The 20592-nt window shown below is 35.0% G+C and overlaps 2 protein-coding genes across 5 annotated transcripts in view; both read right to left on the reverse strand.

Moving 5' to 3' along the window:
* Positions 1–745: 745 nt before the first annotated feature.
* On the reverse strand, positions 746–6052 carry LOC122407918 (uncharacterized). 3 transcript variants are annotated; one of them, XM_043414402.1, is made up of 4 exons: positions 5726–6052; positions 4872–5040; positions 4654–4711; positions 746–3239 (listed from the first exon to the last, which is right to left on the reverse strand). In XM_043414402.1, coding segments are annotated over exons 1-4 (324 nt in total). In that variant the 5' UTR covers positions 5821–6052; the 3' UTR covers positions 746–3237. The 3 variants fall into 3 exon arrangements, with proteins under 3 accessions (XP_043270337.1, XP_043270334.1, XP_043270336.1); XM_043414401.1 differs by lacking the exon at positions 746–3239 and adding an exon at positions 4073–4393; XM_043414399.1 differs by lacking the exon at positions 4654–4711.
* An 11570-nt stretch (positions 6053–17622) lies between these two features.
* The window catches only part of chinmo (Chronologically inappropriate morphogenesis), an 81792-nt gene continuing 78822 nt past the window's right edge, over positions 17623–20592 (reverse strand). Inside the window, exon 7 of one of the 2 annotated variants that reach the window (XM_043413955.1) lies at positions 17623–19464. In XM_043413955.1, the coding sequence (XP_043269890.1) occupies positions 19232–19464 (233 nt within the window). In that variant the 3' untranslated portion in view covers positions 17623–19231. The remainder of the gene's footprint in view (positions 19465–20592) is intronic. The other variant, XM_043413956.1, reaches the window with a different exon arrangement.

Here is a 20592-nt window from a genome sequence, read left to right on the forward strand (position 1 = left end):
ATAGACAAGATTTACATCATTTGAAATTGACTAAACAGTTTTTGTCCGTCGTCAACGTAGAAAAAATAATTTCGCCACCTGAAGGTAGTTATTCAACTTTAAACAATTCATTTGTAAAAAATGTCTTGGAGATAAGAAAAAATGTACAATTTTCCAAAATATTTAGTAATTGTCACTCTTCTAAAAAAAAGCGAAATCACTATAAAAATACTCTAAAAAAATAAAAAAAGAACGCCAAGTATTAAAAGACCGCGTCCTTAGTTTCGAATGATCTTTACTATATTTTCAGTAAATTAAAAATTTCCTTTCCCATTATTTATTGCTAAAATGACATAGTAGGATGATCAAGATAGGAAAAAAATATGAGATAATTCTAGCATAGCTAAGAATTTTGAATAAATTTCGGTTTCTGCAGAGGATCGTATTACACCTCCAACTGTACGAGTTTTGTGACTTCAAGCGTTTCCAGAATGATTTTGCGATTAAGAGATTGTTATTCTGATTTTATGTACAAATTCACTATCAAAATTACATACAAACTTGGCGTAGATGGTTTTCAAATGGAAGCTCGGTGAAGAAATGCGCCATCCGTCTACATCTGGAGCGAATTTCAATCCCCACTAATTTATTTGTTTTTTATTTCGTTATCCTTCATCCAGCCTGAAGCGTTTTTGCTTTATTTTAATAATTAATGATTAATAGGATCGAAGACACGAGAGTGGTGTGAAGAACTGTAGACGTTGGGTGCTGAGAAAATAATAACAGTACTTTTATTCCTAAATCTAGTTGTATACAATGAATTGGTTTAAAGTTCCCTCTGTAATCTTAATCTAGCGGGATGTATGTGATTTGTGTGTGGTTTCGTGTAATGTTCACCCGATGGCGTTGGTGTTGTTTCTTTGTAACGCTCTGAGCGGGAATTATAGTAACTATTATTTCGAATGATTTAGTTTTGGGTGGGTTCGATTGATAAGGAGTTGAAACTCGCCTTGCGAATTTCTCTTCAATAACTCAAGACAAAGATTTAAATGTTTTATGAATATATTGACGAAAATATGGATCTTGACTCTTCGGCTGACAACAATGTTCTCCCTTAATTCTATTCCGTTCGACTTTTAGTCTCACAAATCTTTTGATTCTCACGCGCAGACTCCGTACGCTCCGCTCATACGCGGACCAATCACGTTGTTCTTCATTCTCCCACTCATTCGAATTCTGGGGTCTCGCGACCCACGCTTCGGTTTCACACGCTCGCTTCGCAACCACACAATGCCCTTATTATTCTAGGTCCTTAGCATAAGAGTGACGAAGGATATGTCCTAGCCTAATGTTTATAAGATGAAAGTGGGTAAAAGCATCGTATTGGAATACTAGAACTATTTATATAAGAAATCAAAGAAAGCCTTATTCCGATACATTTCAACGTATGGAGATTATTATAATGTAAACTATAAGAATGAGTTAGTCAATACGTTCGTATTTCTTATCGACTAGCGGTTATTGTTTATGCTATACTTATATATTAGTCACCCAAGTCCGTCACGTTCCTCTCATTTGTTAATATTTCAATGATCAAATTATCAAATCCGTATGAAATGCTAAAGTACGAAATTCGCAAATTCGCGGTTCTTAGCGCACTCTGGTGACGAATTACGCATTCGTCACATCTATCGATAAATCTCGGTCGGGTCGATACCCGTAGTGTCGCTTCTCTGGCGCTCTGATCGCGAGACGACCCACTGTCCACAATGACCGTTTTTCAAAATGGCCGCGCCCGTGCTGTTCGACACCCGGCTCGACTATCGAATTGTTTATTAAGTCTCCTTTGTCCGCGCAGTTTCACAATGTTTTTCGTGTATCAGTTAGTTCGTGCCGGCTTTAGTGCAACCATATACCTAAGTGTTTTGTGATTGTTTTATTGTGTGTCGTTACAGTGATTGTTTTGTTACGGGAGGTGATGTATGTGGTTTTGTTTATCGTTTGATTTTCGATCTCCTTGTTTCGTTTTTGTCGTTTCTTGTTTTCCCTTCCCCTTAAAGTCCCGTTTCTGTACACTTATTCCTTTTATTCGCTTCCTTTTGTTTCGTCGCTTATCGCTACTCCTCGTTCTCAAGATTGATCCTTGTTTCCTTTCTTCCTCCCCTTGATTCTGAATTTGCTTTTAAGTTGGATTCTGGGTTTGACGTCCCGCCTTAAATTTCTTATCCCCTTTGCCCCCACGTTACTCCCAATAGCAATCTCTTTCCCCTTTGGTACTCCCGATTATTATTTTTTTCCCGTTGGGTTATTCCGTTGCCCCATTTCTCATATTAATTGTTCTGAAATCCCCTGACAGGTTTATCCCGAAAGAGCTGCTGTTCGGAGGCTGAAGGCGAGGATCAATCTTTTCGAATTACAAATTTCTAAATCTGGCCTGATTTCTCCGCAGCGGAATGCTTGGTAAGTTTGTCTGAATGCCTATCGTCCCTTACATAGCCCTATTGATTCTGCTGCTCTCTGGCCTCTCCTGTTTCGTCATTGACCTTGTAAGAAAGTTATCTTACCAATTGATCTTCCCGAATCGCGGTTGGCGTAGGGATCCTTTTGGTAGTTAATTTCACAAGGCTGTGACGAAAAGGGTACGGCCTATCGGAGACAGAGGAGGGCAGAGTTTCTTTTCCTTCTTCTACTTATTTGTTTCCCACCTTCTATTGGTTTCCGAGAATAAATTCCCTCTGTTACCCAAATAATGAACCCGGTGCTCGAAATATCTTTTAGTTTTTCTTTATTTTCTAAATTTTCTTTTCTCATTACAGGTTTCCTTGGGAGATGGCGACACTGTTGCGAGAAGGGCGGTGGCGGGGGGTGTTTGAAACGGGTCTACCGTTACAAGCCACGTATGAATTTTTTACTTGTCTACTTATTCATATACTGGTTCCTCACAGGATATCGCGTGATGATATTAAAGATATTGCTGAACGCGCAGTATTCAATGTAGTGTAGCTTGCTCCTTCTTCATAGCGATGGTTTAGAAATGTAATTATATCCGTTGTTTGGGGTAGAAAAATATCTAACTTATTCGATTGAGTAAAATCCCACCAACGTTTCAAACTACATTCGTATTTTTTTAATGTTGAAGTGGCGATGGAGCTTGCCATGATATCCGCCGCCTAACCTGGCAATCCTCTTTTCAAATATGCCGTCCTAATAATTTTCCAGCCACCAACGAAAGGTGTCTCGCCAGTGGATGGATCCTGTCTCTGTAAGGAGCCCCAATAAGAAAGTAACGTTAGGTTATAAGGTAATGACTGGGTCGATGAGGAGTGACTTGAATAGTGGATACCAGGTCTAACACTGACAATTTATTAAAATTTTTCGATTTTCTTCGGTTGTGTATAACAAACGTCTTGATCCGTTGGCACAACGAAATAATATGAGGATCGGGGGTACCACAGCTCCGAACAAGGGGCCCAGTGGCGCCAAATCTTCAAATATTAATATGTGGTAAACGTTGTGATTCTAGGCATGACAAGTATGATTACCAAGTTATCATCTTCGAACGAGACATGTAGTATAATTTAATCTATTCGCCTGGATATTTATTGTGTAATTATTCATTAAATCATTCATATTTTCTAATTATTTTATTTTCTCATACACCCACTTCATTAATCTCTTTCATTTATATATATCAGGGATCTATTTTATTCTTCAAACCATTAATTTCTTATTCCATCGAAGAATAGACATTTTTTTACTATCGCTGATAAAACTAATTGAGTATCGATTTAAATAGTATATTCGATCAATCGTGTCTTCCCGAGCTTCTATTTGAAAACCATCCACGCCAAGTTTGTGTGTAATTTTGATAGTGAATTTGTGCATAAAATCAGAATAACAATCTCTTAATCGCAAAATCATCTTGGAAACGCTTGAAGTCACAAAACTCGTTAGCCCGTACAGTTGGAGGTGTAACACGATCCTCTGCAGAAACGGAAATTTATTCAAAATTCTTGGCTATGGAAGAATGATCTCATATTTTTTTCCTATCTTGATCATCCTACTATGTCATTTTATCAATAAATAATGGGAAAGGAAATTTTTAATTTACTGAAAATATAGTAAAGATCATTTGAAACTACGGACGCGGTCTTTTAATACTTGGCGTTCTTTTTTTACTTTTTTAAAGTATTTTTATAGTGATCTCATATTCTTTTCCTGCCATGATCATCCTACTATGTTATCTTAGCAATAAATAATGGGGAATGAAATTTTTTATTTACTGAAAATATAGTAAAGATCATTCGAAACTAACGGCGCGGTATTTTAATACTTGCCGTTCTTTTTTTACTTTTTTAAAGTACTAGCAACAACGCGGGCGCTACGCGCCCGCTTTAATTATTATTGTTGATGTCTGAAAGAAAATTATTTATTTTATTAAAAATATATTAAACTATAAATATTTTAGAAAATGTTGAAATATTAAAATATTTTATGGACGTAACAAATTGTTTTGTCATTTGAACAAAGTTTCGTTTCAGGTTTTTGATTAAAACAACAAAATATTTTAATATGGCAACAATTTCCGTTTCCAGTACTGTAAAAAAATATTATTAAAATGATGATTTACAACATTGAATAGGTTGTCATTAAATATATTATTTAATTATTTACAGCTTTTCCGTAGCAAATTTTTCGTTCCAAATTCTTTTCCGTTCCAAATTCTTATTATCTGAAAATTATTATATGAATTGTTATTATCCATTGAGAATCTATTTTCTTTACTATGCACATTCATGATTATTCAAAATACCACTATTTGATTATCATATATATTTTATTTAATTTTTAATTTTTTAGTAATATTTTATAATGGTTTATTAAACACTTACATCTTTGCAACGCAATGAAGCTTCGTACTTATTCGCTACCTCTTCCCACATTAATACCCGCATTTTCCTTCCTTTGCCGTTGTTCACCACGAACTTGTATAAAACTTTCTTAACACCTTTGTCAACCAGTTTAGAGCCTTCAATACTATCAATATATCCAGTGAAGTAGCTGAAAAAATTTAACGAAAGAGTAATTAATTATTAATATTATTTCTAATTATAATAAATATTTATATGTTCTCATCGTCATTGTCATTCTAGTTGTCGTCGTCGTCATCGTTATCCCCGTCACTCTCGTCCACGTCCACGTGTCCTCGTCTGCGTCATCATCTCCGTCACTCTCGTCCACGTCCACATGTCCTCGTCGTCGTCCTCGTCGTCTTCGTCATCCTCGTCGTCTTCGTCGTCATCGTCATCGTCATCGTCCTCGTCGTCTTCTTCATCCTCGTCGTCTTCGTCGTTATCGTCATCGTCTTCGTTGTTATCGTCATCGTCGTCGTCTTCGTCGTTATCGTCATCGTCGTCGTCTTCGTCTTCGTCGTCATCTTCGTCGTCCTCGTCGTCATTGTCCTCATCGTCGTCTTCGTCCTCGTCGTCTTCGTCATCCTCGTCCTCGTCGTCGTCTTCGTCGTTATCATCATCGTCGTCGTCCTCGTCGTCATCGTCATCGTCATCGTCCACGTCGTCATCGTCTTCGTCGTCGTCATCGTCGTTGTCATCGTCCACGTGTCCTTGTCCTTGTTGTCGTCATCATTGTAACCCTCGTCCACGTCCACGTGTCCTCGTTGTTCTCTTCGTTATCGTCGTCGTCATCGTCCTCGGTATTTTTTAAAAATATTTGTGGTGGTACTTACATGGTTTCGTCTCCCGCGATGAATTCATCCATTTCTTCATTGCTTGTGAATTCTTCTGTCGTCGCCGTAAATTCGTTAGTCGTTGATGTCGTCATTTTGTCTTTTCTTGATTCCACCACTTTCTTCGCGTGCTTGGCGGCAACTGACGATGTTCATGGCAACGAATAAACAAAACCATGACCATGGCAACGACCATGGTAACAAAGGCTCCACATTCGACACCGACGATACGTCGCAAGCCTGCATGGCAACGAATAAACAAAACCATAGCAACGAATAGAGGCTTCAGATTTCGATATCGAAATGTCTTTTTTAAGAAAGGATTTTCATTGTATACTTGAAAATCAATGAATAATGTTTAAATGAAATAATGTAGATACGATTTTAAGTGCGTGAATGTTGACATGTTCTGATTATAAAAAAATGATTCAACATTGTTTTTAATGTTGGAAAGCAACATTTTGTGGTTTTTTTTATCATATTGGTTTCAAAACATATTATTCCGAATTACAAATAAATACTTGGACTCTAATTGATATAATTAATTTTGGTACTGCAATTAAATGTGATGCTTATGACTTTTTTTTATTCATAAAATTGCTGGATCATTGGAATACTCCATTTTCCCATTTGAATTTCTAATTTGTTCCGTAGGAATTTATATTCCGAATCACGAATTAATACTTGGGCTTGAATTGATATAATGAATTTTAGTGCTACACGTAACATATAATTAGATGGAAACATTTTCAATACATTTAGTTGTTCCTCTGTCAGAATAGAATTAGGAGACTCGGGCATCGGTTTTTGAAATAACTTCAAGCGAGGTCTTTGGATGTCATAGGATTGTAATGTTTTTGAGCGGTGTATTTTATTTTTTTCACAGTTTAAAATAACTTTTAGCACAGTCCGATGTTTTTCGTTAAAATTTCTTGCGGTATCATACGGAAAGGGACGATGATGCATCATTGTACTTTTGTCCGTACTTTTTTCTCGAGATCGTATTTTGCAAAAAAGAAAACATTCAGTGAAGCAAAATTCGAACCAAAAAAATATCATGCCTGCGATAATTTTATATTCAAGTTTTTTTATACTATTTTTCTCATTTTCTAACTTATTGAATATTGAATTTATACTATAAATTCTTTATATCTAAAAAAATGATAAATAAATTTTGAATAAAGCTTAAAACGAGTGATGTTTGTTTTTATGGTCTCTTGAAAAATTTTGATTAAAAACTTTAAAAAATAAATAAAAACCCCTAGGGAAAAAAGGTTGGGACAAGTACATTGATGGTCCCTTGTTTCCTGATTATATCATGAAAAGTGTAAAAAAAATCCATAAAAAAATTATAAAACCAAGTGTAAATAATTTCAACAGAACAATTTGAAAAAAGTTTTATACCGAAGCCCCATTCTTTTTATCTTATTCTAAAAGCTAAATCAATTGACAAAAAATTCCATCTAAGTTACGTACAGCATTACAATTTATGATATCGATTCGAGGCCAAGTATTTAAGGGTAATTCGGAATATTCATTCTTATGGGGGAACCATCAGGAACTCGAGAGAGTTCTAATGAATCAAAAAAGTTACCATTTGAGTTACGTGCAGCACTAAAATGTATGATATCAATCGAAGGACAAGCGTTTTATTAGTGATTCCGAGTTTAAATATTATGAAATTGTTCTATGGAGCGTTTGAATCCAAAAAAAAATCACATCAAAGGTATTGTAATTTGTTACTCTATGGTGGCAGAGATTTAGAAGAAAATCAATTCTCCTCAGACTTTCAGGATCCCCTGGTATTATTGACAATATTCAGCGTCAATTTTGGATCGGTACAAATTATGTTTACTATACTTGCCGTCAAAACGCTGCCGCGTCCCTACGTATAATTGAATTGAGTTATCTAATCCACTATTGAATAAATCACGAAACAATATTATTCATTGGGGGCTCGAAGATACGCGTTTACCCACATTGTATATGATATTGTATGAGAGTTGTATCAACAGTGTTGTTTCATCACGAATCTATGAGAATCATATGGAAACATAATATTCAAGTTATGCCCGAGTAATGCTTCGCAATAAAGTAAGTTCCGGAATGGATGTAGGATGATAGGCAAGGTCAGAAAAGATGACAGTACGTTTTTTTGTAATTTATAATTAATGGTAAAGTTTCTTGACTTACAGTAATTGAACAGTTATTAATAATCTATATGAAATTTCGATTAATTTTATACAAACAAAAAAATCATGAGTTACACTCAACTGATTAGCGCGGATCTCTGCTACCCCTCAACCAGACTAGCGGGGACAACGAACGTCAAAGGAAGAACTAATAATGAAAAATAAACAAACAAAAAAATACAAAAGTAACGAAGAAAGGAACTTACATCTTTATACATAACTTTGTTTATTCTTCTTTTTCATTTCCTTTTCATAATCGTAAGAATCTATTCATTTTTTTCCTTTTTTCGTATTTATGCCACCACTAAGCTAGGAAGGTTGAGGTCGTATAGCTCGACGTTTCTCGATTTTCCATGCACTTTGTTTGCTCTCATTTTGCTTTTTCCTCGCTAGTACACTCTCTTTCATCCTCGATCACTTGTATAAATAAAATAAATTCTAATAATGTAAAAAGAGTGCGACATCAGTATTTAGAAAATACAAAGATGGTTCGCGCTAAATCATCTTCCTTCCTCTTTATCTCTTCCCATATTCATCTTTCGATTATACTTTTTTTCTTTTTTGTTTCTCATCATGGCTACTTAACATTCCATGCTCACGGAATCTCACCAGCTCACAAAAATTATATGATGTCACACCGCAGCATCATATATTTCTCATATCGTTTAGCGCGTTCTTTTACTCTTCTTTTTCTCTCGATCGACCTTCTATTTTCTGCGTCGATTCGAAGACGGGAAAATCTTTTCCTGCGACCCTACGACTCTCTGACCCTTTAACGCAATTTCCACGGCAGAAAACAAAAAAAAAAGTAAACAAAAAAACGTAATTATCTCCATTTTACTTAAATCAAAATTGGTAACCATTTCTTATTGTTATATACGAGTACAAGGCATTTTCTTCGTCACTGTTTTCACCTGGCTCGAGTTTCATCAACTCGTCGAGTCGGATCACAAAATCACTGAACGATATTGAGGATTTCTTTTATTTCCATCATTTCTTTCTTCTTTTACGTTCTATTGGAAAGAAAATAATTTCATTCCTTTCTTTAAAACAACATACGACCATATGAAACAAAATACGTACTTGCAATGAATAAAAAAAATTCTGGGATAACCCGTACCAGGCGCAACGAGGATTTCGAAAAGCCTTTAAATGTGTGTAATGACGTGTCACCGTTTCACTGTGAGTTTATCGAAATTCAGTTAATGTATATATATATTTGTTTTCTCCTTCTATTCTCTCATCGCATTGCGGGACAACGACAGCGGGGCTCTTATGATTAACAAGTATATCTCTTAAAATATTATGAGTGTACGTGTCCGTATGTGTGTTTATCCGTATGTTATATACACATCCATCTGTTACATATGTATGTGAATATATATACCGAGGGATCAGTGTACCCTTTTTATTAATCGAGTCGGGGAACGGAGGGAGGGCGGGGGGAGGGGGGAGAAGGAGAAATAATTCGATTAACGTTGCGATAACGTATAATATTGGACGCGTCCAGCGCATAGAAACATAAATAAATAAATTATAAAGGGAATATAAGGCGCAGCGACCGATATAAAGACATATATAGGTATGTTTACAAACATAATACAATTATATATTTATGTATTTATTTATACATATCGCAACCGCAGGAAAATTGAGAATTCTACTTTATAGAATCGAGGAAATATAACAGAGGATCTGTGCAGTTTATTCGACGTGTCGTCTTTCCCTTTTTTCATTCCCCCTGTTTGCTTTATTTCTTTACGTTTATTAAGAGCACATTACGCAAACCGCGGCCACGGCAATTTGTAACTTTCCACACTCCTGTGTAATTATTATGAATGAATAATACTTGGAGGCTCATGAAGCTCGAATGAAAGGATCGACATATCGATTGGCATTATCACGTCATATATAGTGTGACTTCACGTATATGGAGAAATCACCTATTTTTCCTTGCTATTTTTTCCTCTTCTTTTTTTTCATTATCCCATGAGGTAGAAGCGAGTTCGTATATTTGCAGGAATATATGTCACGCAGGACGAAAATTTCTCTAATCGTGAACACATATAAGACAGATATGTAGACGAAAAAGGACGACGCAGTAACTGATAATGTATAATTGGGAATAATACAGCAAAATTATTGTTTTTATTTTCCGGCAAATCAAATCCCAACGATAAGTCTTAACGAGTATACGGATGATTGTGGTGACGGTAGATATTGGTTTTCTTCGCTAATTTTTTAGTTTCCTATTATATCAATGAAACATATGTATGTTGACTTAAGACCAATACGTAGCGCGGATAGTGTGAGTCTTCATTCGTAAATTTGAGAGAAACTACTGATAACAAAGTAAATATAATTTTAAAATATGGCGACGAATATGGTCACCGGTTATAAAAATTCTTACTGAATAATCACGGCTATTGCATCGGTTTGTTATGTTTATTCTTATTACTTCTTCACATTTTTCTCATCGCTCATTGTTTTATTCATTTATTGTATGCATTATACTTAACCACTATTATACTTTGTAGTTTGTACTTGGTTTTCATTATTCCTGAGAGAAGGGACTTGCAGAGGAGTGTAACTGCGAGTCTCTTCAATGTTCTCGCGGTGGCCCCGATATTATGTTTTTTATCGTTCGTTTTTTTTTCATTCTTTTCATTAATTATTATCATTTGTTCAGTAAATAATTTTTTCGGTCTCCTGTTTTTCGCGTAATCTCAGAATATCACCACGTTTATTCGAACCGTCCTGTTTATTTCCATCTATAATTTGTATTTATTATTACTTTTATTTCTGTTTTTTTTTCTCTATCAATTAATACGGCCAATGAGCTCATCGTTCATCGTGAAATATCTGATGTTATATATGAATTATTACGTAATATACATAGACGTAGCTGTATATTATTATAATTATTAAATCGGAAAGTATCTCGTCCCGGTGCACCCTGTATTAGAATTACATTGTGTTGTGAGGTAGCTTTTGTACTTGGCGTGACGTTACATTGTGAGTGAGTCAATTTAATTGCCTCGGCCAGTGCACAAGGTCAGCAATTTTTTCGATACCAAATGAATTAACGAACGAGTAAAAACAACGGAAGTGTGGAAATTGTTTTTTTTTTCTTTTTCGTTATAAATCATAAAAAAGATCAGTACTCGACCACGTTGACCGATTCCAAATATTGTGGTGTATGATACTTGGAGTTGGTATGATAATTTACGAAAAATTGTTTCTCTTTTTCTCAAGTTTCTTTTCTTTTTATCTCAATACGCATCGTCGTTACAACTTAATATTAGCTATATTCTTCCTTTTTTGTTTGTATGTTTGTTTCTTAAACTTTGTACTATAAATCCGGTGACCACTCAAATGGTTCACCATGTTCGCCCTTTAATCGAAGTCCCGCATTGCGAAATCTCTAAATATAACCAAGTATTCGTGCGTTTGCGTACGTTACTTATTTTGTATGTATTACATTTTTTTCCGTTTTTTTTTTCATTTGTTTCGAATTTTTTTTCATTTCAATTAACTTTAGATTTCTCTTTTATTCCTATGGTATGTTTACTAGCTATACGATCAAACTGTGGATAGTCGTCAGTGCGCGTTTTTTTTTATCGTGTTTTCTTATTGTTATTTTCGATTTATTCATATGTTCTCTCTTCATTTCTCACCGCTCTATAATGTTTCAACACGTCGCTCTCACTGGTTTTAACGGTTCCACTTCCCCCCCTCCCCTTTCCCACTTCTCACTCTGTTTTTGCCACTGCCGCTCGGGTTAATGTATGAATAACTTATCAATTATAGCGATGACATAGAGATTAAATTCTCAGTGTAAGTAAAAAATCAATATGATGAAAGATTTGCATCAATTATAAATCGTGAAATAGTTAGCGGGGGGTTTGACAATCGTGAAAGGAAAAAATACTATATTCATGTCCTCACACAGCGATCGAATGAGCACGATTAATTGCCGAATTAGGCAGGAAAAAACGTTTTTGTTAACACCCGAAATCAAAAGTTCTTTCCCTTCCAATTCGGGATTTATGACATATTATTTATCTATCGTTGGTTTTCATTTTCATTGTATCATGTCGAACTCATTGATAGATCGCGATGTGAAAACTTTTTCCCAAAGCAGTGTTGTCACGACATTCATAGAGGATTTTGAATCCATAAACACATATTATATGAACAACATGCAACATATTACTCTACGGCATATTGGTACGATATTGTTGTATGTATCGTATATATACATGTATAAAGTGTCTTGAATCCCTTTTAAAAATTGAAAAAATTATATTTGCTTCCGTCGCTTTTGAAAAAATGTACTCTCTCATCACGGATAATGGAATATATCAAAATTAATAATGACAACGTCGTCGCGTAACAACTGAGAGGAGGAATGGAAAAAAAATAATAATAATACGAAAAACCTTACTAATTGATTTGAAAATGATAACGATAACGAAAACGAAAACCTAACCAAAAAACGATTTAATTAATAAACCTATACCCCATTTATGAATGAAGGTTCAATGACCGAAGGACCAAATTTATGAAAAGGTTTCCATGAAACAATTTTCACGTCATTGCAACGTGAAATTGGAACAAGATTCAAAGTCATACTGGAAAAAGACAAAAATGAATCTTTATTTAGAATACGAACTGTAATTTTACTCCCGAAGAAAGTCCCAGCGACGCTCAGAATAATTGAAAAGACAACATTGTTGAGAGACACAAATAAGTTTCGTATTATTCACGAAAAATATAATAAAATAATGAAAATTATAAACATTTTGAAGGAAAACTGTCAGCAAATCAACGGAAAGAATAAAAAAACTCGAGTCGTCAGCTCGTAAATGCGGCTACCTAATCAATCTCACATACATTTACATAATTATACACAGTATATTAATTTTTTTTGTTTTTCAAACGTTTCAACGAGTACAATTCCCACCGATTTTCGACCTCTCTTTCTCTTCGTTTAAGCCTAAATTCATTATAATGCTACATTGATTATCTAGGTACATTTTTTAATAACACCGTCTCGCCAGCAATTTTTAAACTGAATCCTCCCATTGATCGAGCCTACAATAAATCGATCTTGGATGCGCGTTCACGCTATTCGTATCGTTCCCTGCGTTAATCTCGTTATTTTGTGAATGAAGTCGGTAATGATGTTTTTACCTTTAGACGCGTAGCAGGCGAATGATTGAAAATGAAATTCGTAAATTTCAAAAACTCAAGCAATTGTGATAAGACTACCTCTAGAAAAAAAATGCTCAACTCCCGAATGACGCCCTCTCGATTAACATTATATTTATTTGTCAGCTCAACATATCTGAAATCGGGGGGCTCTTCCATACTTTAATGCAAATATGACATTACATAGACTTGGAAAATTTAACGACAATTTTTTCGGTCGATGACGCATTTCTTTGCCGTATTTTGCAATTTTAAAATAGATTCGAAAAAAATCATTACGAGTCATTGTATATTCGTTTTTATTTGAAATTGAATGACAGTCCCGAGTTTCCATTGAAATTGAAGCACGCATTTCAAACACCAATACTAACTTTAGTACGGAAGAATGAAAATAATTAATGAATGAAATATTGAAGTTCAAAAAACTCAAAAAGATTGGAGATTTATTCATCCGCCGGGGCACTCTATCGACAATGTTGGTTCAAAAATATTTTAGAATAAATAAAAAACAAGCTTCAGTTAAAGAACTCTAAAGAAAAAAATATATAATAGTGATGGCGTATTACAGAAACAAAAGTTATTTCTAATATGGTTTCGCCGTAATCAGCATAGAATATAGTATGAAAAGACAAATGTGATGCAAAGAAAGGTTGAATCGGAATGTTGAATGTAAAAAATAATCCGGAAACTGATCCAATTGACCTACACATGTTTCCAACTGTAATGTTTCCAACTAATCTCAGTTATTCTAATTATTTCAAACACTGACAATGATTGCGTAAGTGCGTATCAGTGGGTGCATTTTTTATAGCGACATTATTACGACAAAATTTGGACACCGAGATACAATATGATTTAGATGGGAAAATCAGATTTTTCTTTCACAATTTCATTGTTTCCTTGCGCGAAACGATCGCCATCCAAAATCTCACTTTGTATGCTTACAAGATTCATATTCGTTCCACTAATTGAATTATTTATGTTTACTCGTCTCGGATCTATTCTCATATATTTATATATTTATTTATTCATTCATTTATTTATTCAATTATTTATTTATTCATTTATTATAAGTTTTTTTTTCGTTTTCCTATCCATCAGTAACCTCCGTAATTTACCTTCCTCAACTGCACAAACAGTCTCCGGGAGCACTTTCATCCCCGCCCCCCTTTCCGCCACCGTACTCTAATTTTATCACCAGCACTCGACCGAGGTTCACCTTCTATTATAAATCGAGCAAAACTAGCGGGTCCTGCAAATGTGTACTATGTACTTTCGATCAATCTTTGGATCACAACGAGTTTAGTGTTCTTTCAAGTTATAAAAATATCGGACGTCCTTGAGATTGTTTAAAATATTCTGTTGGTGAAGGTATGTACGGATGTATCTTCTTATTCGCAGTGCTAGCCGAAAGTCGATCGTTTAGCATTTTTATTTTATCTTCATAGGATCACGCTCGTTCATTTCACATTTCGATTCTCCCCGGTGACAAAACGAAATTCGTCGATTTGCGACACCAAGCAAACGCAGGTAACAAGTTTTTCTTTCATTCCGATTGTAAATGAAAACAAGAGATTATCTATGATTCAACAACTTGTGTAACTTTATGTGTTTTTTTTGTTTCTCGTTATTTGTGGTTTCGATTGAACAGCGCTTCAATATTTCAAACGTTCTCACATATTATTTTTCCCTTCTTCTACGTGATCAGGGCTTTGCTCACTCACTCTTTTTTTCCAAATTCAATCACGCATAAAACCGCACACGTGTCTTAATTTCCAATCATCGAAGCTACTGAAAGTCCTTGGTATGTATATGTCAAAGACAAACACACACATAAACGCGAGCGTGCACGCGCAATGGTATTCATTCCAAAAATGTTAATCCTTTTCTTTTCTTTTTCCTCATGGTTGACAGAAAAAAGTTTCAATTGGATGAGTCGTTTCATATTTTTCGTCGTATTCCGTAATTGTTTGAATGACTATAGGAAATTTCCACTGAATTACGTTGAATGAACCTGATTGGAAGATTTGTGGGCGATTACAGGAGACATCGATAATTTCTTCATAGTCAGCTCTTTTTTTTTATGCTTGCCAATTCGAAGTTGGCGAATAAATTAATAATAACTGGCTATTTCCCTGTATGGTTCTCAAAAGAAAAAAATAAATCTTGTATATATGAGGTAGTGGTTTCGTAGTTTTGGCAGATCTGTTGTAACTTCAGTTACATATATTGCGCGACTTCTTTAATTACGATTATTTTCTAATTCTATTGCGAACGAAAAACGGAATAGCAGAAAAATAACATCACTAATTACGTAAACGATAATAATAATAATAATAATAATAATAATAATAATAATAATAATAATAATAATAAAATCAAAAAATGTCAACTCCACGTCGTATGCGCTAATAAATATTTGAATCTCTATTGTCTTTGATAACTTATGATAGGTAGGCATGTCGTTTAGAGGTGGTACATACTTTTCCGTAACAAAATAATTTACACGGAAACTATTTGAGTAAGAAATAAGAGCAAAAGAGTATATATATTAATATAAGAACGACGAATAAACAGATGGTATTTAAAGTATTAGCGAGAGAGGAATAATCCATTTGAAAACTGTAAATACTGTAACAAGTTATATCGCGGAGCCATCCTGACTAGCAATATTCGTAACTATACTATGGAATTCGTATATTTTCATATCCTCATTTCTATTTTCTTTCTTTCTGTTCATTGCTTCATATGTAGGTCTGTATCTTTGTAATTCCCGTTTCAGCGTCATTAAATTTTTAATTTCTACTATCTATCGAATTTTCTACTGACGTAAATACGAGTAGTTTTAAAATAGCGCTTGAATATCCATTCGAACGTCCATCTAGTGAAGAAGTCTGAGCAGGCAGTTTGATTGGATGATTGTATGTGCGAAGTACGACACACGTTCTATTCGAAATGAGTTATTTTGCGAGAACGATACTCCCGATGTTTCGATGAAACAAAACTTATTACAATTCAGAATACTTTTAAGATTGAAAATCCAAAGCGTGAAATTTTATGAAAAAAATCGAAACTTACACGAAGCTGGCCCGTGCTTTTATACATTCAGCTCTCCAATCATTCTGGCTATTATAATATCTCGATCTATTTACGTTATATTCAATTATTCTGGTTTTTTAAATAATAATTATTATTATTATTATCATTATTATCATTTATCGTCTATTGCCCGAGGCAAAAAAACCCGCTCGTTATTTAAACATTGTAAATGTGTAACAAACTGGTATTGATTGTTCTGCCGTAGTCTTTCGGCGCTTTTTCGCACCGATTCCATAGAGAGTAAAAGGTGAAATAAAGAGAGTGACGTGACAAAAACACGCCACAAGAAAAAATATTTATGAGTCCAAATCGTAACAAATATTCAGATTATTGTTGTCTCTCTCTCTCTCTCTCTCTCTCGTTTCGAACAAACCGGAGCGATCATTTCTATCTACCATATAGTAAGAGTCAACTTCTGTTAATAATGAAGTACTTTAAAAACCAAGCACCCCCTTCAGTGTTAAAAAAACTGGAAATTATTCATTTTGGCTAAATAAACAGTTCAAGTAGAAAGGGCAGCGTCGTTTCATGGTAGCGTTGACTGCTTATTTCTTCAATAGTTCTGTGCACTATTCGGACGTACATTTCGCGGGTTCGGCTTTATAGGCTAGTGTAAATAAAGAAAAAGTATAAAAATTTTTCTTTTCTCACTTAACGTGCCCTTGAGAAAACTCAATCGCATCTCTGGAGTGTCAATAGAGTTTTATAGATGTTTGGCACGTTTGACTGACGTTTATGTATGAAATAATAGTAAACACAAAATCACGTGACTCTTTGACATCGAAGTAATAAAACTTCGTAAATCTAGGGCTCGATGTTTTAAAGTTCGCCATTTCTTTCGTTTTTTTCCCTATAAAATAAATGAGTAGTTGAGGCTTCGGTTTGTTCATTTGTTTCAATAGTACCCGGTATTGAATTGATGGCTATATAAATAGTAACTTTTGATCTATTGAGAAAAATGGTTTTTTTCCTTCATTCGGCAGCATGTTTTATATATCGTTATAATATATAAATTCTGTATATGTGTGTGTATAAATTCATTGCGTCGTATTTTTAATATATGTATATTTAATATATTTATATGTATGTATAATATAGATATATTAATATTAATATTTCTCTCGTCTACGGCAGTCTGCGGTAGGATATTTTGTATCGCGTTGATTCTATCTTATTTCTTCTGGGTTGTTTGTTGATTTCTATTTATTATTTTAATTACGTATATCAATGTCCCTTGAATACTATCCAAGGTTATTGCTACTCGTTAGTCTCAAGGAAAATGATAAAAATATTGAAAAGTTCCAAGGAATAATAATAATAATAATAATAATAATAATAATAATAATAATAATAATAATAATAATAATAATAATAATAATAATAATAACATAGGGGGAAATAACAGTAGTAGTAGTAGTAGTAGTAGTAGTAGTAGTTGTAGTTGTAGTAGTAGTAGTAGTAGTAGAAGAAGAAGTAATAATAATGCTAATATTAACAATAATGAAAATAATAATAATAATAATAATAATAATAATAATAATAATAATAATAGCGGAAACTCTTGCGAGTTACTAACGAAGAAAATCTTGTAAAAGTAATCAGTTGATCAATTACCTGAGTTGATCGGTTTGTTTTCTTGCGATCTCTATTTGCCATTCATACGCTCACATTCATAATCGCTCGGCCTTACATACGCCTCCGTGACTGTATCATAATGCTATTTTCTTTTGTTTCTTTCGCCTCTTAATACTTCACTGAAACGCCGTTGATCTTCTTTTTATATTTGCCACACGCTTGGCTTTTCGGCTTTTCCACACCTCACTCGCTTCGTTTTGTCTTCTTTTTCATTTTCTTTTTATTTTGTGTTTCGTACGGTTTTTGTTTTTTTAATTATTACTTTTTTACAGTACAGTTAATAAACCTTACTTGACCGTTGCACTTTCATTGACTAGTTTTGTGATTTGCAGCGTGTTTTCGTGAGACAGCATCAAGGAGCGAGGATAGTCGGGGAGGGAGGATTTTCACGGGTCTTTCGATCGTGTTACGAGACCAAATCCGCGCGTCCTCGAATTCTGTTAAATCTATTTCATTTTCCATCATGTCTATTGTTATTACTGATGTTTTTCGATCTTTTGTCTTACGTATCGTATACTCGATCGATTATTTTCATCGTGACGTTCGTATAGGATGTCGGGTCCGCGGATTTTTTCTCTCTTTTCTTTCTTCTATGGTAGCCATTTTCATTTTCACATTCTTGCGTTGAATTTTTTTTTAATTTTGCGTCAATCTTTTTTCGTTTACTACTTGTCTCACAGCCGGAATGCAACAAGAGAACACGCTGTTCTCGTGAAAAAAGGGCCGTCTTGTGCCTGCTCTCCTAATGGAGTAATTTATGTATTTTTTCTTGTTTTCCGACATCGAAATCATTCAATCAGAGAAGCAACATCCGACGGCATAATATTATTTATTTCGTCTCCGTCGATCCATTTTTTCTTCAGCGGGAGACGATGGACGCTCATACGAATGGGTCGGGGTTGAATGGGAGGGAGCACTTGTACTCTTGCTAGTTTACAGGTAACTGTAGTAATCGCAAAATAGATTTTTGCTACCGCGGTTTGCAAAATCTCATCCTTGTTCGAGGAGGTGGGGAGTGGATGAGAGAGAAAAAAACAAACCTCCGCAACACATTTCCCTGGTTTTTTCTCTCCCCCCCCCCCCCCCTCTTTAGCATTGATTATAATAATAATTTTAAAAAAGAACATGATCGATGCTCTTTTTCAAGACGAAAATATCGCCAGTGCACTTTGAGGAATAACAATGCACTCTAGTGAAATCGATCACGATCCCGCGTTTATACGCTATCGTATTGCGCGTGATAAAACCAGCGTGACTTTGGTTGTTGATCTTCTTTTACTTGTTGTGTTATTTACCAATTTGGTTTCTTCTTATTCAACCTTGCAAATGTCGTATATAATTTTTCCTGAAGGTTCCAGGGTGCCGTTTATTGGGGTACCGTGTCCGCCACTGGATGACTCGCTTGCTGAAAAGCCTTGAGACTCAACTCAGTCTTGTGCTCGCGAGCGATGTGACGTCTTACCGTATTATTGCGGGTAAACGTACGCGAGCAAAACGGACATGAAACCCTTATACCCTGATGGCGTTGTCGCACGTGGGCACGGAGATTCGTCTCGTAACCGTACAATCTCTCGCAAAACGGACATTTCAATTTTTTTCCTGCAACATAAAAGCCCGAAAGACGAGCGGTTAGTTTGTGATGATTCGGTAATTAGGATATAAATGAAAATGAGTATTCCCAACGAGAGAATCGCTTCAACGATATAGAATAATAATAATAATCGTGACATGGAAATATTGATAGCATTTGCATGGGTGGCTACAGCAGAGATCTATGCATAATCCATCGGAAGTCACATATTTTTCAATGAATGACAGATATGTGACGTTTGATATCGATGCCAAATGTCATGTTGACACTACCATCGAATGATTGCTTTAACAGCCCATGCAAAAATTAATATTTCAGGCAGAGATAAACAAAACTGCAAACAGCAGGAGAGGCTTCCGTTATGAAATTGCTGCGAAAAGTCCTGCGTTTTCTCTCTCTCTTTCTCTCTTGGTATATTTCCATCTCCAAATATGCCAGTCCATGGTATATATATACATTGCGAAAATTTTAAGCTATAAACAAAGATCATATGACTCACGAGGGAAGCAATAGTAAGATCTTTATAAACATTGCTATCTTGAGCCTTGTGAGAGACCACTGCGGGTATTTCGATACCTATGCTCCTGTGTAAGAGTATTGAAAGATATAAAAAAAAAAAATTGCTATGTCAGAGATGCGCGAAGGCGAGTTCTGGTTTTAGCTCTCTCGGCAGATACAGAAAATCCAGAAAACCATACTGAAAAATTCAAGTCCGAGGACAAATGGTGAAATTTTCAAACGAGACATCTTAGAAAATTCCTTCTTCCGATTCATCATTTACATTTTACATACTCAAGGAACAATAGAATTCAACCTGTGAAATGCTTCGACGGAGAAGCAGGGGGGTACCTGTTGAAAGTGGTCTGTTATTCGAACGACAGCGTTCGAATTATCAAATAGCCCGTAATATTGAGCCATGCATAAGACCTTGATAAGTCTTGAATCAGCACATGATGGGAGCGCATGGAGACCACTAGGCTAATGCAAGAAGTTGCCTTGAGGGAAAAGGGATGGACGTGGTCATCACCATATATTTTGTTTTATATCTGCTATTGTGATTTTCAAGTTTTTTCGACTTATTGCTTAAAGTCATTGGATAATAACTAATGAAGATAGCGAGTGCCGATCGAATCGAA

This window comes from Venturia canescens, chromosome 3 (assembly GCF_019457755.1).
Source record: "Venturia canescens isolate UGA chromosome 3, ASM1945775v1, whole genome shotgun sequence".
Lineage (NCBI taxonomy): Eukaryota > Metazoa > Arthropoda > Insecta > Hymenoptera > Ichneumonidae > Venturia > Venturia canescens.

What these genes read in the sequence shown, in the direction of transcription:
- LOC122407918 (XM_043414399.1), bottom strand. Translation starts at nt 5,820, where the DNA reads ATGACGACATCAACGACTAACGAATTTACGGCGACGACAGAAGAATTC. An exon ending in ATCGCGGGAGACGAAACCAT is followed by an intron (nt 5,041 to 5,725) that starts GTAAGTACCACC and finishes AAATTTTTTCAG; the next exon opens with CTACTTCACTGGATATATTG. An exon ending in CTTCATTGCGTTGCAAAGAT is followed by an intron (nt 3,240 to 4,871) that starts GTAAGTGTTTAA and finishes GGCTCCTTACAG; the next exon opens with AGACAGGATCCATCCACTGG.